The sequence below is a fragment of the Sander lucioperca genome, chromosome 21 (assembly GCF_008315115.2).
Source record: "Sander lucioperca isolate FBNREF2018 chromosome 21, SLUC_FBN_1.2, whole genome shotgun sequence".
NCBI classification, from domain to species: Eukaryota; Metazoa; Chordata; class Actinopteri; order Perciformes; family Percidae; genus Sander; species Sander lucioperca.
The window spans coordinates 28,866,668-28,885,666 of NC_050193.1; the positions used below are offsets into that span (position 1 = coordinate 28,866,668).

The 18,999-nt window shown below is 41.7% G+C and overlaps 2 protein-coding genes across 3 annotated transcripts; both read right to left on the reverse strand.

Annotated features, from left to right (window-relative positions):
- Positions 1-1,707: 1,707 nt before the first annotated feature.
- rrp7a (ribosomal RNA processing 7 homolog A) lies at positions 1,708-9,470 on the reverse strand. The gene is made up of 7 exons (XM_031321071.2): positions 9,365-9,470; positions 9,044-9,186; positions 4,731-4,856; positions 4,486-4,609; positions 3,116-3,213; positions 2,826-3,033; positions 1,708-1,897 (listed from the first exon to the last, which is right to left on the reverse strand). The coding sequence occupies exons 1-7, from the start codon at positions 9,426-9,428 to the stop codon at positions 1,812-1,814; spliced, it is 849 nt and encodes a 282-aa protein (XP_031176931.1). The 5' UTR covers positions 9,429-9,470; the 3' UTR covers positions 1,708-1,811.
- Positions 9,471-10,381: 911 nt separating this feature from the next.
- poldip3 (polymerase (DNA-directed), delta interacting protein 3) lies at positions 10,382-18,360 on the reverse strand. Of its 2 annotated transcripts, none has more exons than XM_031320917.2 (10): positions 18,229-18,360; positions 16,213-16,313; positions 15,642-16,081; positions 15,481-15,531; positions 15,250-15,327; positions 14,896-15,117; positions 13,655-13,732; positions 13,386-13,515; positions 13,086-13,152; positions 10,382-11,529 (listed from the first exon to the last, which is right to left on the reverse strand). In XM_031320917.2, exons 1-10 carry the CDS (start codon positions 18,294-18,296, stop codon positions 11,319-11,321), a joined length of 1,446 nt encoding a protein of 481 aa, XP_031176777.1. In that variant the 5' UTR covers positions 18,297-18,360; the 3' UTR covers positions 10,382-11,318. The 2 variants fall into 2 exon arrangements, with proteins under 2 accessions (XP_031176777.1, XP_031176776.1); XM_031320916.2 differs by having other exon boundaries at positions 15,642-16,090.
- Between the last annotated feature and the right edge of the window lie 639 nt (positions 18,361-18,999).

Sequence of the window (18,999 nt, forward strand, 5' to 3'; positions counted from 1 at the left end):
AGAAATGCCAATACAGTGTTCCAAATTATTATGCAAATGATATTTTTACACTGATTTTCCTAAATAGTCGATGCAAATTCAGTCAGTATAATTTTCTTAGTTAGGGTATAAGTCGAATTTCATTGAACAAACCACCCAATGAAAACTATTTTTTTTGAAAAATAAAAAACTCAAAATGCACTGTTTCACATTATGCACAAAAAGTTTCAAAACATTTTATAGGTTGTAAAGAACTGAAAATGGTAATTTGCTAAATTTGCAGCATTAGGTCATATTTACTGAAATCAAGCTATTCCAATCAAACACATCTTAACAGGGCAAGTTACTTGAGATTTGTGGCTGATTCAGAGCACACATGGGTTCGTGCAGATCAAGGCATAATGAGGAAGGTTTCTGCCAAACAAATTCATCAGATTAAGAGCAGCTGTTAAAATGCATTACAAAGCAGCAAACGGGTATTTGATGCTGCTGAGTCCCACGAACCTCAAGGTGTAGGATCCTCCAGAGGCTTCCGGTTGTGCATAAACCTACTATTCGGCCACCCCTAACCAATGCTCGCAAGCAGAAACGGTTGCAGTGGGCCCAGAAATACATGAAGACTAATTTTAAAACCCTGGATGGTCCAGATGGATGGAGTAGTGGATGGCCACCATGTCCCAATAAGGCTGCGACGTCAGCAAGGAGGAGGCATGTTTTAGGCTGGAATCATGGGGAGAGAGCTGGTAGGCCCCTTTAGGGTCCCTGAAGGTGTAAAAATGACCTCGGCAAAGTATGTAGAGTTTCTGACTGACCACTTTCTTCCATGGTACAAAAAGAACCGTGCCTTCTGTAGCAAAATCATCTTCATGCATGACAATGCACCATCTAATGCTGCAAAGAATACCTCTGTGTCATAGGCTGTTATGGGCATAAAAGGAGAGAAACTCATGGTGTGGCCCCCATCCTCCCCTGACCTCAACCCTATTGAGAACCTTTGGAGCATCCTCAAGCTAAAGATCTATGAGGGTGGGAGGCAGTTCGCATCAAAACAGCAGCTCTGGGAGGCTATTTTGACATCCTGCAAAGAAATTCAAGCAGAAACTCTCCATAAACTCACAAGTTCAATGGATGCAAGGATTGTGACGCTGATATCAAAGAAGGGGTCCTATGTTAACATGTAACTTGCCCTGTTAAGATGTTTGATTGAAATAGCTTTTGATTTCAGTAAATATGACCTAATGCTGCAGATTCAGCAAATGACCATTTTCAGTTCTTTACAACCTATACAATGCTTTGAACTCTGTTGTGCATAATAATGTGAAACAGTGCATTTTAAGTTTTTTATTTTTGAAAAAAATAGTTTTCATTGGGTGGTTTGTTCGATGAAACCTAACGGTTGCTGACTTTAAAATTATACTGACTGTCATTTGCATCGACTACTTAGGAAAATCAGTGTAAAATATCATTTGCATAATAATTTGGAACACACTGTAAACCAGAGCACGTTTTTCCTCCCATCCTGGAATGCTGTGTGGACTAGCCAGACACAGCACTGCGGAGGAGGAGGACGGTCTGGCAATGCAAGACTAGTTTTTTTAATAATACTTGAATTGGCATTGGTACTTTGTCCTGCATGTCACCTTTTTAATCAAATGCTTTCTACCAACAATGATTTCCCAAATGTCCTTCATCTCTTGTGATGTGCTGGTAATTCAATAATCATGAAAATAAGTCACTCAGAATGTTTATTGACACAAAAATGGTCAGAGTTGTAATGTAACTAAAACACACAAAAGCAGTGAAATGAAGAAAGGAAAATCAGGGTAGTTGACTCAGTAAGGTTTGAACTTTCTCTGTGCCCTCAGCAGAGCTATTCTCTGTTTATCCTCCTCGAATTTTTTCCGTAGGTCAGCAATATCTGAAAAAAAGAGCGGAAAAAAAAATTAGTTAATAATAAAGGCATTTTGTTTTTGCAAAGCTTGATGGCTTCTCTTTCTCCTTCAGCAAACATCGAGGACAAATTCTAGCCTACAGATAGTGAGTCTATATCCACGACTTTCCACTTCCGGGATAGCTCCGATGCCGCCGGATGTCTGTTACCAAACGCATTCTTTGTGTTGGTATTCTAACCTCCGGTGGATTTGTGAGGACTATGGTTAACTGCTCCTCAGATCTCTGCAGGGTAAATCCAGACAGCTAGCTAGACTATCTGTCCAATCTGAGTTTTCTATTGCACGACTAAGGCTATGTTTAGACGGAAACGATCTAAAGAGAAAACGCAAAAGTGGCGTTGCGTTCTCACTTTTTAGCCCGCCTTTAGACGAGCGTTATGGGGGGGGGGGAAATCTGCGTGCATATGGTGACGCAAAAGTGTGTGAAATGCGATCCACCAAGTCTGCGCACCTGCATAGAACCTTCCTTCTACTTGTCTCCCTCTCCTCCTCCTCCTCTTCCCTCTCCCTAGTAGCGCGAAGCGAACAACAAAAGCTGACAATTCTGTCGAGGAGGTGGAGTTATTCACACACACACAGTTTTTAAGATTTCCACTCTGGAGGGTGGTTTCACTTTTTTGCGTTTTTAAGCCCGAAAAAATGCCATCTAAACGAAAGGCACATCTGAAAAAATATTGTCGTTTTCACCCGTGAGCGTATTCGTGTAAACCGGGACTAAAACAACTTTTGAACGTACACGTTCCACCAAAACAAGTTCCTTCCAGAGGCAAATTTTTTTTTCCCGTCCAGGAATGCTGTGTGGACTAGCCAGACCCTCCTCTGCAGCGCTGTGGAGGAAGGTCTGGCAATGCGAGACTAGCCTCTAGATGACGAATAAACTAAATCGCAACTTACGTTCTTTCTGAGTGTTTCTGTGCTGCCAGGTGTAAAAGTTCAGGAGCTCCTTCCTTTTCTTCTTCCTCATCTCTTTCTGTAGAGTCCTCTCATTGGCTGCCTCACTGTGGGGGCGGCCCTTGGTGCCCTTGGATCCTCTTGTGACTTTCACCCAGCCCTCTTCATCCTCTTGTTGCTGCTCTGCCTCCTTCCTCTGCCTCTCCGCTTCCTGTGACAGAAACAACAACACGTTGAAGTCACACGGACTAGATGGGTGTGTTATGCTGGAGGAAGAGCTGCAGAATTCTCACCTCCTCTTTCCGCTTGTCGTAGCCTTCCATAAAGGAGTCGACTATTTGTTGCAATTTGTCCGGATTAATAAAAGACTCTGTGTACTGCTGAATCCATTCTGGAGTAAGAAAGAGCAACAAAAAACATAAAAAACAAAGTAAGACTGTTTTGTTCTGTGTTTGAATATGTTTGATCAACAAGAATCTGGCTCACACTGAAACTGCAATACTACAGTAGAGTCATATTTAAAGGTCCTATGACATGCTGCTTTTTGGATGCTTTTATATATCTTACTGGTCACCTAATACTGTATCTGAAGTCTCTTATATAGACCTTAGTGGTCCCCTAATACTGTATCTGAAGTCTCTTTTATATAGACCTTAGTGGTCCCCTAATACTGTATCTGAAGTCTCTTTATATAGACCTTAGTGGTCCCCTAATACTGTATCTGAAGTCTCTTTTATATAGGCCTTAGTGGTCCCCTAATACTGTATCTGAAGTCTCTTTATATAGACCTTAGTGGTCCCCTAATACTGTATCTGAAGTCTCTTTTATATAGGCCTTAGTGGTCCCCTAATACTGTATCTGAAGTCTCTTTATATAGACCTTAGTGGTCCCCTAATACTGTATCTAAAGTCTCTTTTATATAGGCCTTAGTGGTCCCCTAATACTGTATCTGAAGTCTCTTTATATAGACCTTAGTGGTCCCCTAATACTGTATCTAAAGTCTCTTTTATATAGACCTTAGTGGTCCCCTAATACTGTATCTGAAGTCTCTTTATATAGACCTTAGTGGTCCCCTAATACTGTATCTGAAGTCTCTTTATATAGACCTTAGTGGTCTCCTAATACTGTATCTGAAGTCTCTTTCCCAAAATTCAGCCTTGGTGCAGAATTACAGCCACTAGAGCCAGTCCCACAATGAGCTTTCCTTAGGATGTACCATTTCTGTGTCTGTAGCTTTAAATGCTGTTGAGGAGGAGAGAGGGGGGGGGCCGTGGTGGAGGGTGGGGGTGTGGCCTTGACCAACTGCCACTTTGCTTGTTTGAAAGCCATGATGTCTCTCTCTTTCTCATGGGCGGACCAAATTCTCTGGGCGGGCAAAGCAGAGAAAGGGGAGGTAACCTTTCCCCTTATGACATCATAAAGGGAAGATTCCAGATCGGCCCATCTGAGCTTTCATTTTCTCAAAGGCAGAGCAGGATACCCAGGGCTCGGTTTACACATATCACCATTTCTAGCCACTGGGGGACCATAGGCAGGCTGGGGGAACTCATATTAATGTTAAAAAACCTCAAAGTGAAATTGTCATGCCATGGGACCTTTAAAAACAGCCATTAAAAAAACCTTGCATTAATAAAAATGAATGCATCACTGTAGCGTCACTCACTCTGCACTCCTGTCTTCACTGGACGCTGCTCTGTGCACACCACCAAAGAGACATCATGTGGGTGTGATTTAGCTGCTTTTAAACTGGAGGAGTTTTCGAACACAACGTAGCCAACTCTAAAACCCTGGAAAGGACAAACGGAGACGCAAAAGGTTAAATATGAATGCCGTGAAATATACGGTACATAACAAGTACAGTTCATTTTTGTCCATGGTGTTATCAGCAGAAAGAGCTCAGCAGCCAACCTGTTTTGCAACTGGTTTAAAGAACCTGGACAGCTTGGGTCCAGAGTCCTGGAAGGAGCCCGGGTGGTCCCTCAACTCCACGGACTGAACACAGCCAAACTGTGAGAACAACTCTTTGACAACACCCTGAAACACAAACAGCAGGACAGGAATGACAGTCGGAAACAGTTAGTCTGTAGAACTAAGATAATTAATAGCATTTTTTTTTTTACAACATACAAAACATTATGTCTTTCGTCATCACCACCCACCCAGACAGGGGCGTAACACAAAATTCTGGGCCCTGTAGAAAAGGAATTTTCTATGGGCCCCTCCCCCCCATCCACAGCTATTCATTCTAGCATCTTTTTGGGCCCTGGGTACTAGGTCCTCTTTTCCCCCCCCCCAGTCTGACGCCCCTGCACCCAGACAAAAATCAAGAAAAGATGACAGTAACTACAACATTCAGGACCATTCAACAACATAGTGTTAATTTCACCTAACGAGGGTGATTCAGATATATGCGTGCAGGAGGAAGTATTACTGGCGAGTGTAACGTTTTATCTTCCTTTACTGTGGAGGATGGCAATATTTGTCTGTAGAACGCTCTAACCCCGGTGCAGACGAACTTCCACACCAGAGCCAGCGCACGACCACAACAACAACGTGTAGCAAGCGGAACTAGACCTCTACAGCCACCTACGTAGTTCCGGTGTTGTGCGTACGACTGCACGCACGCCGCTAGAGGGTAACGTTGGTCATGTTGTCCTGATATCCAAACCAAGAGTAAATAAAATGTTATTAAAAAAGTGACAATAGCCGTCCCATTTTTGAGCGGGGAAATATTTGTCACAAGTTTACACGAGAAACAGATAGGACATTCATTACATTACATACAGTGAGGAAAATAAGTATTTGAACACCCTGCTATTTTGCAAGTTCTCCCACTTAGAAATCATGGAGGGGTCTGAAATTGTCATCGTAGGTGCATGTCCACTGTGAGAGACTTAATCTAAAAAAAAAAAAATCCAGAAATCACAATGTATGATTTTTTTAACTATTTATTTGTATGATACAGCTGCAAATAAGTATTTGAACACCTGAGAGAATCAATGTTAATATTTGTACAGTAGCCTTTGTTTGCAATTACAGAGGTCAAACGTTTCCTGTAGTTTTTCACCAGGTTTGCACACACTGCAGGAGGGATTTTGGCCCACTCCTCCACACAGATCTTCTCTAGATCAGTCAGGTTTCTGGGCTGTCGCTGAGAAACAAGGAGTTTGAGCTCCCTCCAAAGATTCTCTATTGGGTTTAGGTCTGGAGACTGGCTAGGCCACGCCAGAACCTTGATATGCTTCTTACAGAGCCACTCCTTGGTTATCCTGGCTGTGTGCTTCGGGTCATTGTCATGTTGGAAGACCCAGCCTTGACCCATCTTCAATGCTCTAACTGAGGGAAGGAGGTTGTTCCCCAAATCTCGCAATACATGGCCCCGGTCATCCTCTCCTTAATACAGTGCAGTCGCCCTGTCCCATGTGCAGAAAAACACCCCCAAAGCATGATGCTACCACCCCCATGCTTCACAGTAGGGATGGTGTTCTTGGGATGGTACTCATCATTCTTCTTCCTCCAAACACGGTTAGTGGAATTATGACCAAAAAGTTCTATTTTGGTCTCATCTGACCACATGACTTTCTCCCATGACTCCTCTGGATCATCCAAATGGTCATTGGCAAACTTAAGACGGGCCTTGACATGTGCTGGTTTAAGCAGGGGAACCTTCCGTGCCATGCATGATTTCAAACCATGACGTCTTAGTGTATTACCAACAGTAACCTTGGAAATGGTGGTCCCAGCTCTTTTCAGGTCATTGACCAGCTCCTCCCGTGTAGTTCTGGGCTGATTTCTCACCTTTCTTAGGATCATTGAGACCCCACGAGGTGAGATCTTGCATGGAGCCCCAGTCCGAGGGAGATTGACAGTCATGTTTAGCTTCTTCCATTTTCTAATGATTGCTCCAACAGTGGACCTTTTTTCACCAAGCTGCTTGGCAATTTCCCCGTAGCCCTTTCCAGCCTTGTGGAGGTGTACAATTTTGTCTCTAGTGTCTTTGGACAGCTCTTTGGTCTTGGCCATGTTAGTAGTTGGATTCTTACTGATTGTATGGGGTGGACAGGTGTCTTTATGCAGCTAACGACCTCAAACAGGTGCATTGAATTTAGGATAATAAATGGAGTGGAGGTGGACATTTTAAAGGCAGACTAACAGGTCTTTGAGGGTCAGAATTCTAGCTGATAGACAGGTGTTCAAATACTTATTTGCAGCTGTATCATACAAATAAATAGTTAAAAAATCATATATTGTGATTTCTCGATTTTCTTTTAGATTATGTCTCTCACAGTGGACATGCACCTACGATGACAATTTCAGACCCCTCCATGATTTCTAAGTGGGAGAACTTGCAAAATAGCAGGGTGTTCAAATACTTATTTTCCTCACTGTACATACACACATTTATCATGGATAAAGACATAAGGTATTCTACGAAATGTGACTGCCCCCCCCCTAACTCAGGACAGCAAAGTCTGACAATCACCCAATTTGCTATACTTGCATGGTATGAGGGCTACTAAAAGTCCTAAAAAGTCTTTGTCAGCCTTTGCAATCCTGAGTCCTTTTTTGGCATGGGTTCATGGAGCCTGCCGAAATGTGACTGCCCCCCCCAAACTGAGGAGCAAGGTAACATTACTTTCACAAATTGTCCTTTATAGTGTAATTATCTCAACATGACTGACATATGAACATAGGGCAGAGAACAATAATAGTACCAGTACTACAATAGTAACAAAATGGACAATAAACCAAATAAACATATGTATAAATGACAACACCATAAGCCCATCATACACATCTCTCTCCAGCACAAAGCTTCCTAGGAGCCCTCCAGAAAGTTCAGGTACTTTCCCCATTTTCTAGTATAGACATTCAATCTGGAAAACCGTTTTTTGACATTTTTTTCAAACACCACCACCCTATCCATCTCACAAGCGCTCTCCTGGATTGACGGCACCCCTTCATTCTTCCATCCTCTTTAAATCCTCTATAATCTGTCTGGCTGTCATTAAACTAGTCTGGACCCAGCTTCTTATGTAATTAATTGCATTGTTAATAAATCATCTCAACCAGACAGTTAGATAAGATAGATAGATAGATAGATAGATAGATACTTTATTCATCCCGAGGGACATTTTAGGCATCCAGTAGCTTAGACAACCATAACACAACAAATACATACACACATATATATCTCACTAGTGGTGCAACGATGAATCGATTAATCGATTAGTTGTCAACTATTAAATTAATCGCCAACTATTTTGATAATCGATTAATCGTTTGAGTCATTTTTTTATTTAAAAAAAATCAGATTTCTCTGATTCCAGCTTGTTAAATGTGAATATGTTCTAGTTTCTTCTCTCCTCTGGGACAGTAAACTGAATATCTTTGAGTTTTGGACAAAACAAGACATTTGAGGACGTCATCTTAGGCTTTGGGAAACACTGATCCACATTTTTCACCATGTTTTGACATTTTTATAGATCAAACAACTAATCGATTAATCGAGAAAATAATCAACAGATTAATCGACTATGAAAATAATCGTTAGTTGCAGCCCTATATCTCACATACATAAAAATAAAGATCACTCACAGAAATTTAAAGAGTAAACAATTTGTGAAGTGATTACAAAGGTCTGGTATGGACCGACCATGTGATACAATGACCGTGATAAGGTGCTATGGTAGAGTGTGTGAACAGTGCAGGGATTGAACAGTGCAATAGCTTATTAAATATGAGCTATGACTATGAAAAGACAAGAATGTAAACACAATATAATTGCTTAAGAATAACATATAACAGGGAATAGGTTATAAGTAGGGCTGCAACTAACGATTATTTTCATAGTCGATTAATCTGTCGATTATTTTCTCGATTAATCGATTAGTTGTTTGATCTATAAAAATGTCAAAACATGGTGAAAAATGTGGATCAATGTTTCCCAAAGCCTAAGAGGACGTCCTCAAATGTCTTGTGTTGTCCAAAACTCAAAGATATTCAGTTTACTGTCACAGAGGAGAGAAGAAACTAGAAGATGTTCACATCTAACAAGCAGGAATCAGAGAAATCTTATTTTTTTTAATGAAAAAATGACTCAAACGATTAATCGATTATCAAAATAGTATGTATATGTTGTGACCACAGTCCAGATTGTGTAGGAGGGCTAATATATTGGCAGTTCTATTGACTGAGTCATAGCTACATTTACACGGTACCTCTGAGCAGTACGGGGGGATGTTGAGGACGAATAGAGTCCGGTCCAGCGGCCTGTGTGAACTCTTCTGTGCTCGGACTTTGTGCTCTTTCACATACAGCTTGTGCTGCGCAGCGCTGTCGGAACTAAACTGTAAGGACAGCTCTGCGAAGAGAGACAGAAAACAGATCAAGCTAAAGCCAACACATCAGTCGGTACAGCAACTCTGATACGTAGTAATCACCAGTCAAGAAACACGAGACAAGAACCACTTCTGTTCGAGGATAAATCAGTGTTATAGCAAAAGATGTATATTAATATTCTTAGTTTTGTCGTTTTATACCTGTAAATCCTCCAGGAATAATACAAGGCTGGCTACTGGCATGTTTCTTCTTGGACGGCGCCATTTTTGGTGTGACCTTTCACACCGGAAGTGTAACTAAACCAAGTACGTAGTAGATGTTATTATTATTTTTTTTTGCATTTCAAATAATACAAACAATAGTTTTATGTTTACGGACTGTGATGACTGAATATTTGTGATTTCTAAATTAAAAAAAATAATACAAACACACAACTCAAGTCACATAACAATTTTAACAAAAAATATTATATAAATATTTACCAGTGACATATTTCAAGGATTTCCAAATACAGCCATTTCGCCAAAAAATGTTTTATTACTTTGTGTATATCTTACATAAAGATTGCAAAGTACTTTATTACCGTTTTCAGCAAAACCATAAAGGTTGTACAAAAAGTAAATCTGAAGAAATCTGCTGCTAAAATTACATTACCAGTAATTGTTAATTATTTAAAGATATCTCAGGGGGTTTTTTTTAGATATACTGTATATTTTTTTAACTTTTAGTTTAATTTGGAGCACATCAAAATAATTTCATATTACTTTTAAAGATAATTATTTTATGCATTTTTGGGCCTTTATTTTCACTTGACAGCTGAAGACATGAAGGGAGAGAGAGAGGGGGAATGACATGCAGCAAAGGGCCGCAGGTCAGAGCCGAACCTGCAGCCGCTGCATCGAGGAACAAACCCCCACACATTGTGCGCCCGCTCTACCAACTGAGCTAACCCGGCCACACAAATTTCATATTACTTTTGGCTGTTGGGTTTTAGATGTAAGTATGAGCTCCGTGGCCAAAAGAAAAGTAGCAATCTAAATTTCAAAGCTACGGTAAATTATTAAAATTAGGCGTCTAAAAATAGGGACAACTGCAATAGCAATTTTAAGAAAGACTAAATGCTGTGGGTCAGTCCAGCATTCAGGCTGATCTCTAGAGAAATACATCATCATCATCATCACATGGCATGCAGGGAAAGAAGAGTCTCAGACAACATCTACAAAGCTAAATATTTAATGGCGACATTTCACAGACATATCTGACCTCTCTAGTCTCTTGACTGACATAGCAAGAAAGCAACAGAAAGTAATTTACAGTCTTTGAACAAATCAGGTGTAATGTATACTAGGAGGAATTAAAACATATACTGCTTCAAAACTGGACAACCAAGTAAAACCAGTCACAAACTGAGCACACAAGAATCTGGATGCTACAAGGCTGGTAAAAAACTAAAACTAAATATATAAACATGATGACCGTTTGAAAACTGGTTTTCTAGTATTATAGTTTCTCCACAAGCATTTCATCATGTTGGCTAGGAAAACCTGTTTTCAGGTTGATGTTGGTTAGAGTTGGAGCAAGGATTTGCTAGAGACAACTTTCTTTGTCCCGCCTAATCAGATAGATATGGCATCTAATGTATTGTGCGTTTGTTTTCTCTCTTTGTTTGGTCTTTACTCCGTTTCATTTCTATGGTCTGTGTGCACCCAGATGTGTGGATGTACAAAGGCTTTAACGTAACGCATCTCTCAATGACAATGCTGCTCGGTGTCTGCCAATTCGATTTTTTATGTCTTTCTTCTGCACTGTCATTAACTGGAGTAATAAAAAAACAAACATTTAAATGACGGGGGGGGGGAAAAAAAAAAAAAAAAAAAGATTTGATTTGGCATACCCCACCACATTGGATTAAAACAACAAATCACAACACACCTTCTTCCACTAGTCCATCCCAGAAACAAACGGGTAACATATGGATATCACAAAACCACGATTTTGCGTATCCACGATTTCCTGTTCAGAGAAGTCATGAATATCAAATGTGTAAAAATCAGTTTCATATGAGAGAATGTGGGCTGCCTGCCGTCAAGGTGAAACACTGAGAATGCAGTAATATGTATATGAACAGACGCTCTTATTCACACTAGACATGAGCTATATCTTGATGCGAAAGGCAGTGGCCTGTGAGCTGGGGGGCTCAGTGGTGGAGGTGGACTGTGCGGTGGACTTGAACAGAGCTTTGAGGATGGTCTGAGGGTCAACCTCTGGAGTAGGCTGAGAGGAGGCTCGCTGGCCGAAAGGGCGAGTCAAAGAGGGCGGCAGACCTTCTTTCTTTGTACTGCTGCCTGGAGTGTCACTGAGCCTCCTGTAGGAGTCAAGAAGAGAACGTCACACGATCATAAAGGCATAAAACTAAATGCAGGGTTACACTTTCAATAAATTCTGTGTATAATTTTTTTTTTTAATTTTTATTATAGCTTCATGCAAAAAGATATTACATTTGTTAGACTCATAGACTTTATAATATTAATGGACAGAGCATGTGTGATGTCACCCATTGGTTTGTGGAGATCTACTATGAGTTGTCGAGTTTGCCGTTACGGGCACAGCCATCCTGGTTGTGGATGTGACGATTTTAGACGAGAGGGAGGAGTGAGGGAGGAGCTGCTTACACTCTACATTACGTTACGTTACGTTACACACTTTCACTGGCAATCACATCATAGCCACGCCCTAAAATACCCTCTGCTTTATCGCCGATTTTAAAATCAACAAGATTTAATGGTCCGAATAAGTGACAAAATAACACCAACATGTTCCTATTTACATGTTGTGATTTGTATAGTCACAGCGTGTACAAATAACAAGGTCACATGAGACGCAGCCATCTTCTAACCGTATATAAACTGGGAACTATATTCTCAGAAGGCGAAGCACTGCTACTCTCTGCTCGGGGCTTCTCAGGTGCTGCGAGCAAATCACTCCGCTCAAGTAGCAGTGCTTCGCCTTCTGAGAATATAGTTGTTGTGTTGCTGTGACTCTACAAATCACAACATGTAAATATGAACATGTTGGCGTTATTTTCTCACTTATTGGGAGCAGTAGGCTAGATGGAGCCGGTTACCTCCAGGATCTGGGCTAGGCTAAGCTACCGGTGGAGCCGTCTGACAGAGTTACAACATGCACAGAGATGAGAAGGGTATGTATGGACTTATCTACCTCTGGGGATTACGGTGAATAAGCTACAGTCCCAATAAGTCGGCGTGTTCCTTTAAAACTAGCAATTGAGACCATAAACTCATTATGAAAATGTTTACTGAGGTAATAAATCAAGTGAGAAGTGGGTCACTTTCTCATAGACTTCTACAGAAACCGACCTCCTTTTGCAACCGCACGTGTCTCCCCCCTGCTGGTATTCAGATAGAAAGCAGGTTTAAGGCACTTCCGCATTTGCAGCACTTCACCGAACCGGATGCCTTGTCCATTAATATTATACAGTCTATGGTAGGACTTGAATGTAAAGTGAAAGCCACAAGCACAGCAACGGCCAATGGCATTCACATTTTAATGTGAAGCTAAACTTAATTACATCAAATTTGTATCAAAACGTATTGTGAGTGGTCAATGGGAAACGCCGTTGCTTAGACAGACTAATCCAATCACAAAATGTCTTCTGTCTGAGTAACTGCTTCATCAGAGGCAGCTCAAAGAACCACTTGCCAAAACACGCAAATGCTTTTTCAAATAAGATAGTGAACAAAGGCTGCCTGGAGTATTTGCAAATTGAATATAGGAAATGTCAATAATAATGAATGGTTAGCATGAAGTTCAGTCACAGCTCATAGGAAATATGTGGATGTAAACACAGTCAACTACAGATTCATTTGAAATGAAGGACTGAAGCCCTGCAGCACCACTTACAATAGAATGGGCTGATCAGAAGTGATGACATTTCCCTGAATATGAAGGTTACACTTCATGGGTTGACCTAGGGGGAGAAACAAAGAAAAAATAAAATTAAAAAAAAAACAAAACACCCAAACTCATCTAACTTGGCTGTCCTTTAGTTCAACAAAGACATTTTGTTTTAACAAACGTATACAATGATGTCCCTAACCAGCAAACTCAGTACCGTAGGCATTGACCTGCATGCAAAACAGAAGCTAGTGCCCAAAACCCAGAGAGCCATTTGATGTGTGCGTCCTTGCTACTGGCACTCACCGTCCAGGCAGCGATTGTTGTACTTCCTGTATGCGCTCACGGCATCCTCTTTACGCACAAACACCACTTCAGCCACGCCCACCTTCACCAGCCGTGCTCGCTTCAAGGCCCCGCACACACAGAACAGTTCCTGTGGACAAATGGATGGGGGGGGGGGAGAAGAAGTACAAACACACATACCAAATGAGTCAATTTAGCACCACAGCACTCAGCACATCATTGAACATCAAGCATAAAAAGGTTCTTGGCAATCAGTGGGATTTACTCACAACTATGTCTTCCTCAGTGACCCGGGGGTGCAGGTTGTTCACTGTTATTTTTGTCCCCTCCAAAGGACTGAAAGTAGGCTAGAAAGAAAGTATGAAAAAAAAAAACCACATGATCAAGCATATGCAAGGGAAATGTGTGCAAGCATACAAGTATCTAGCAATGAAAATTACACTGAATAATAATATTACGTGGAGACAAGTAAAAAAGGTAGGGATGGAGTGCATCAGGGTGGGAAATTAACTGCCCCATTTCACCAGCCACTTATATTTTTTACCAGCCACTTTTTCCGGAATTCAAATATATAAAAGAAAGCGCACTAGCATATTTTGAATTGCTTCAATACATTATTTGTTATTATTAATACAAAGTGATGTGAAAAAAAAGCCTGCGAGACCATGGTAAAATGGTGTTTTGGTCAGTTTGGTCATATTCTGATCGTAACATAACATGAAGAGAATATCGGTTGAACCACAGTTCTGCACTGACCATCTTGTATGATTATCTTTGAAGCAGCAGCTTACGAGGATGCCCTGAACGCAGCACGAGTCCCGTTCCTGTAGAGACTCCGGTCCCGTTCTTACACCGACTCGGACTCCATGTTGTTCCGAGAGCCACGGAGCGAACAAGTGCCCCGGCCGAAAACTCTCACGTGCGAAAAGTGTGTGTGTGCGTGCGCATGTGAGAGTGTTTTGACCCTCCAAAAGAAGATGGCAGACTACCGGGACGACACCAGAGCTTGAGCCCTGCTCGCTTTGCAGTCGGCACCATGCAGTCCCGTGCGCGTCGCGGTGACCTCGCACTCCTATCACCAGCCCTCGCTCGCCCTCTTGGGTCCTCCGATGATGGAAGCCCGCGCCGACGCCGGGACGTTTCCCACACGACTCGCTTGTCCTCCTCTGCAGGCCTCGGCCAGACTCGAAGGCCGGGACTTGGAGTTTGTGATGCACCAGAGGACGGTCACCATAGGCCGGAACTCGTCTCACGGCTCCGTGGACGTCAACATGGGTCACTCGGGCTTCATTTCACGGCGAGACCTGCAGATCAACTTCGACGAGGCGAGCGGTTTCTCCCTCCGGTGCTTGGGCAAGAATGGCGTGTTTGTTTTAAGTAGTAACCAATAAAAATATGTTTTACAATCCACGCGCCACTTTGAAAAAGTACCCGCCATTGGCTGGTGGCGGGTGCTAATTCCCCACCCTGGAGTGCATACTGAGCTACAGATGCAATCAGGAATGTTTACCTGAGGGGGAGCAGGAGCTGTTGTGGTGGCTTCTGCTGGGCTTTGCTGGAGAGTCCTGGAGACTGGCTGAAGGGCTGCAGCTGAGGACCGGGTAGCAGCCATGCTGGTGTTGGGTCGGGTGGGGGCCACAGGCACAGGAGGACGTGGGGCTGTGTAAGCATCATTTTTAACCACCTTGGTGATTGGGGCTGACATGGAGAATGTGGAGCCCACTGTACCAGGCTGTATGAAATAAACAAATTGAAAAGAAGAGTTTAATGCAGGAAACAAGACACTAGTTGCGCAATAATTTAAGTTTGTGTTTGAGTCTCTGTGCCGATTTACGCAGGTCAGGTGTCATGAATCAGTTCTTACCCGTGATTGTAGCATATTATTAGCCGTAGTGATCTTTATTTGTTTACTGTGGGGGCCATCATGCTCATTTGAGAGAGGCTGTGGGAAACAAAATTATATATTTTAATACTATGTTTTACAATCTTAGCCAGTATACGAGGGAAACGTTGGGTTCTCTTTCAGAGGAATATTTTTGTCATCAAAAGTTGACGACTCATGTTGAACAAAACATGCCAAGAAAAACAGCTCTACCTGTGAAGCTGCACGTATTCCAGCCGACATCCCCGCTCCTACTGGACGCTGCTGTGAAAAAAAAGCATTAAACCGTACAGTAAGCACGTCAGCGTGGTTTTACACTTCAACAAGGTTGTGTCACTGATCTTCCAAGAACAAAGTAACTAATTTAACCTCACCTGGATGGTCTTGGTTATTTTTAGGGGTTGTGCGACAGATGCCTGTGTCCCTCCAATGCTCCTCTTGAGGCTCAGTCTATCACGAGCATCCATCATTCTTTTATTATTGCTTAGCTGTGGCGTTACGCTGCCCCTCACACTCAGTCCTCCTTGAACATTCGGGCCAAACTGCCTTGAGTTCACACCGGCAAGATCGTTGTTGGTGTGTATCTGTATCTGCGGCACAAGTGTCTGACTCTGCAGATGGTGCGTTACTGCCGTCTTTTGTGCGATATGTGCAGGGACACTGAACTGATTCTGCCCCTGTTTGCGTGAGTTGATCATCTGACGGGCATCCTGCACTCCTCCTGCTCCTGAACCACCTCCTCCTGCTGCTCCTCCCCTGCCACGGATTTTAAAGCGAGCATCCTTCTGACCCAGCTTTTCTCTGGCATCTTTCACTTGAAAAACTGAGAGAATAAAAGGAAGAAGATTGGGGGTGAATTTAGTATTAATACCCAAAAACTTCCTGATCAGTTGGCTTTCATTAAATATAAAAGGCACAAGTAAACTTAGGCAATAATGTCCTTACCTGCGCCTCCTCCAAGCCGCTGTCTGACATCATTAGCTCCAATCTTTTGGCGAGCATCAAAACTCTTGCCAACTCCTCCAGCACCCCGTCCAAACATGGGTCTGACAAAGAAAAACAAAGTTTCTTTAAAAAGGTCCCACAATGTGAAAAGTCAAGTTTTTATTGCTTTATTGATTATAAAGCAGGTTTGAGGTGCTGTATAAATACGGTGAAAGAATCAAAACACCCAATCCACAGAGAAATGCACACAACCTGTATTCGTAATCCGTGACTGTTGTGAATATGTTTAGTTCCATTCTCTAAAAACTCTGAACAAAGCCTCTCTCATCTGTTTCACTGCTTTCAGAATCAACTCGGAGGGCACGCCACTAGGTGATCGGATACGAACCACAAAACAATCATGATCAGATTGTTTCCTAACAGTGACTTTAAAACGAGCCGTCGGGACTTCTGTACGATTGTAATGTCACAGTTATACTATATATTAGAAAGAAAGTGCTGCTACAGTTACAGTCATTCCCGGCTGCAATGACGGTACAGAAACGCATTGAGCGCAGAAGCAGATAAGAAAAGACCTGGAATCCCTGACCAATCAGAGCAGACTGGGCTTTTTCAGGAGGGAAGCTTAAAGGTCCCATGGCATGAAAATGTCACTTTATGGAGGTTTTTTAACATTAATATGAGTTCCCCCAGCCTGCCTATGGTACCCCAGTGGCTAGAAATGGTGATAGGTGTAAACCCAGGATACCTAACCTGGGTATCCTGCTCTGCCTTTGAGAAAATGAAAGCTCAGATGGGCCGATCTGGAATCTTCCCTTTATGACGTCATAAGGGGAAAGGTTACCTCCCCTCTCTCTGCTTTGCCCGCCCAGAGAATTTGACCTCTAAGGCCTATATAAAAAGAGACTTCAGATACAGTATTAGGGGACCACTAAGGCCTATATAAAAGAGACTTCAGATACAGTATTAGGGGACCACTAAGGCCTATATAAAAGAGACTTCAGATACAGTATTAGGGGACCACTAAGGCCTATATAAAAGAGACTTCAGATACAGTATTAGGGGACCACTAAGGCCTATATAAAGGCATCCAGAAAGTAGCAGGTCAAAGGACCTTTAAAGAGACAGGCGCTAATACAGAGCATTTTAGACAGAGGGTGAATACGGGTAGCTATATTCATTCAGACAGGATGAGAAAAATAAAGTGTTTTTTGAACGTTAAAGCATGTAAACAAGTTCTAGTAGAAACACAAAATACAAGTATCAACCTGAAAATGAGCTTAATATGGGACCTTTAAGTTCATCAATGGTAACGTTACTACAACAGCCATTGGGATTGTGAAGACATTGCTCCATTCCACATTTTACTGTTCATAAAAAAACTCATACAAGTGTTTTATATTTTGACCTTAACAAAAAAGCAAAGTAATTTGTATTACTTCTTTCATAAAACACATTAATGGCTGTCGCACTGGGCTGGGCCTTGCTATTTGCACAGACAATAAGACAATATATTAGCTTCTGTACTTGCTAACACAATACTTGAGTGACCAAAATAAGAGGTTCTTAAATATTAGTTTAAACGAGCCGCCACCTTGGTTTAACCCAGTGCTTCCAGCAACGGCATTAGCTAAGTGCAAACATAAATATTAGCTTGCTAACTAGCTTAGCCTGGCGAGTAAAACTATCAACATAAGCAAACTGCACGCAGCTCTTTCCGTTTGTGCGTTATCGCGACTACTAAACCTTAGTTTGGTTCAAATTTGAGTTTGGTTGCTAACCCATATTTACCAAATTTTAGCGATGAATGGCTTCAGACATAAAGGCCTACAGCTAGTTTATAGCTTAGCCTCGCTTTAACGATTCAACGTTACTCGCCGTTTGCTGTTATGGACTAACGTTAGCTAGCTAGCTACCAACAGCTCTCAATTCGCGTTTATGCTTTTAGAAATGTTATTACAAGTTGCTAAGTCCTTAATACGCAAACATCCCTTTGTGCATTTACAGTTTCAATACCGTTTTGCTGGTGCCTTGAGGTTAATACCGCGCTGTCGTATCACTTCATCCAAAGAGACGTCTGCCATTTTCTCACAATGCCTCACAGCGCATGCGTGTAGGAGAAGTTTTAGCCAGGGCTACGGAAAACGATTTGGGTCAGAATGCAATGAGTGATTTTTTTTTTCGTACAGTTATACTATTATTTGGAAAATTCCAAAATCACAAGAAAAAAATGGGCGGACTCCAAACCAAACTTTGGACATTTTATCAAGAACTGCATCAATATGGCAACACTATAAGAAAACTTAAAAATAAGAAGGCAATTAAGACTAATTTTGTATTTAATACATTTCTCATAGAGCAATGATACATTGATTTGAATTTGTGGATATTGTTTGTGTGTACATAGTGCTGATTAAATACGTTTGTTCTTTAAATTTTGGATAATTATTTAAATGCACAATACCATCTATATTTAATGCAGCACTTCTGATCAAAAGTATTACATATTTAATAATAATACACAGGCTTGTTGAACTTGTATTGCACATATTAGACTAAAACTATAAATTAGAGGTGTTGTATGTAGTGATTTGGCTGGTTTTGAAGGACTGCTATACATTTTGCAAGCCACCAGATGTCCCTGTGTTTACTGTGTTTAGTTTGCAGCCACATATCTTCGAATTCTTTTTAGCACAAATAGAAAGACATCTTAAACGCTTCATTCGCCCATCTCCATTGTTTTATTGTCATCGTATGTTGGCCATGGGCCGAGTAGGAATGTCGATG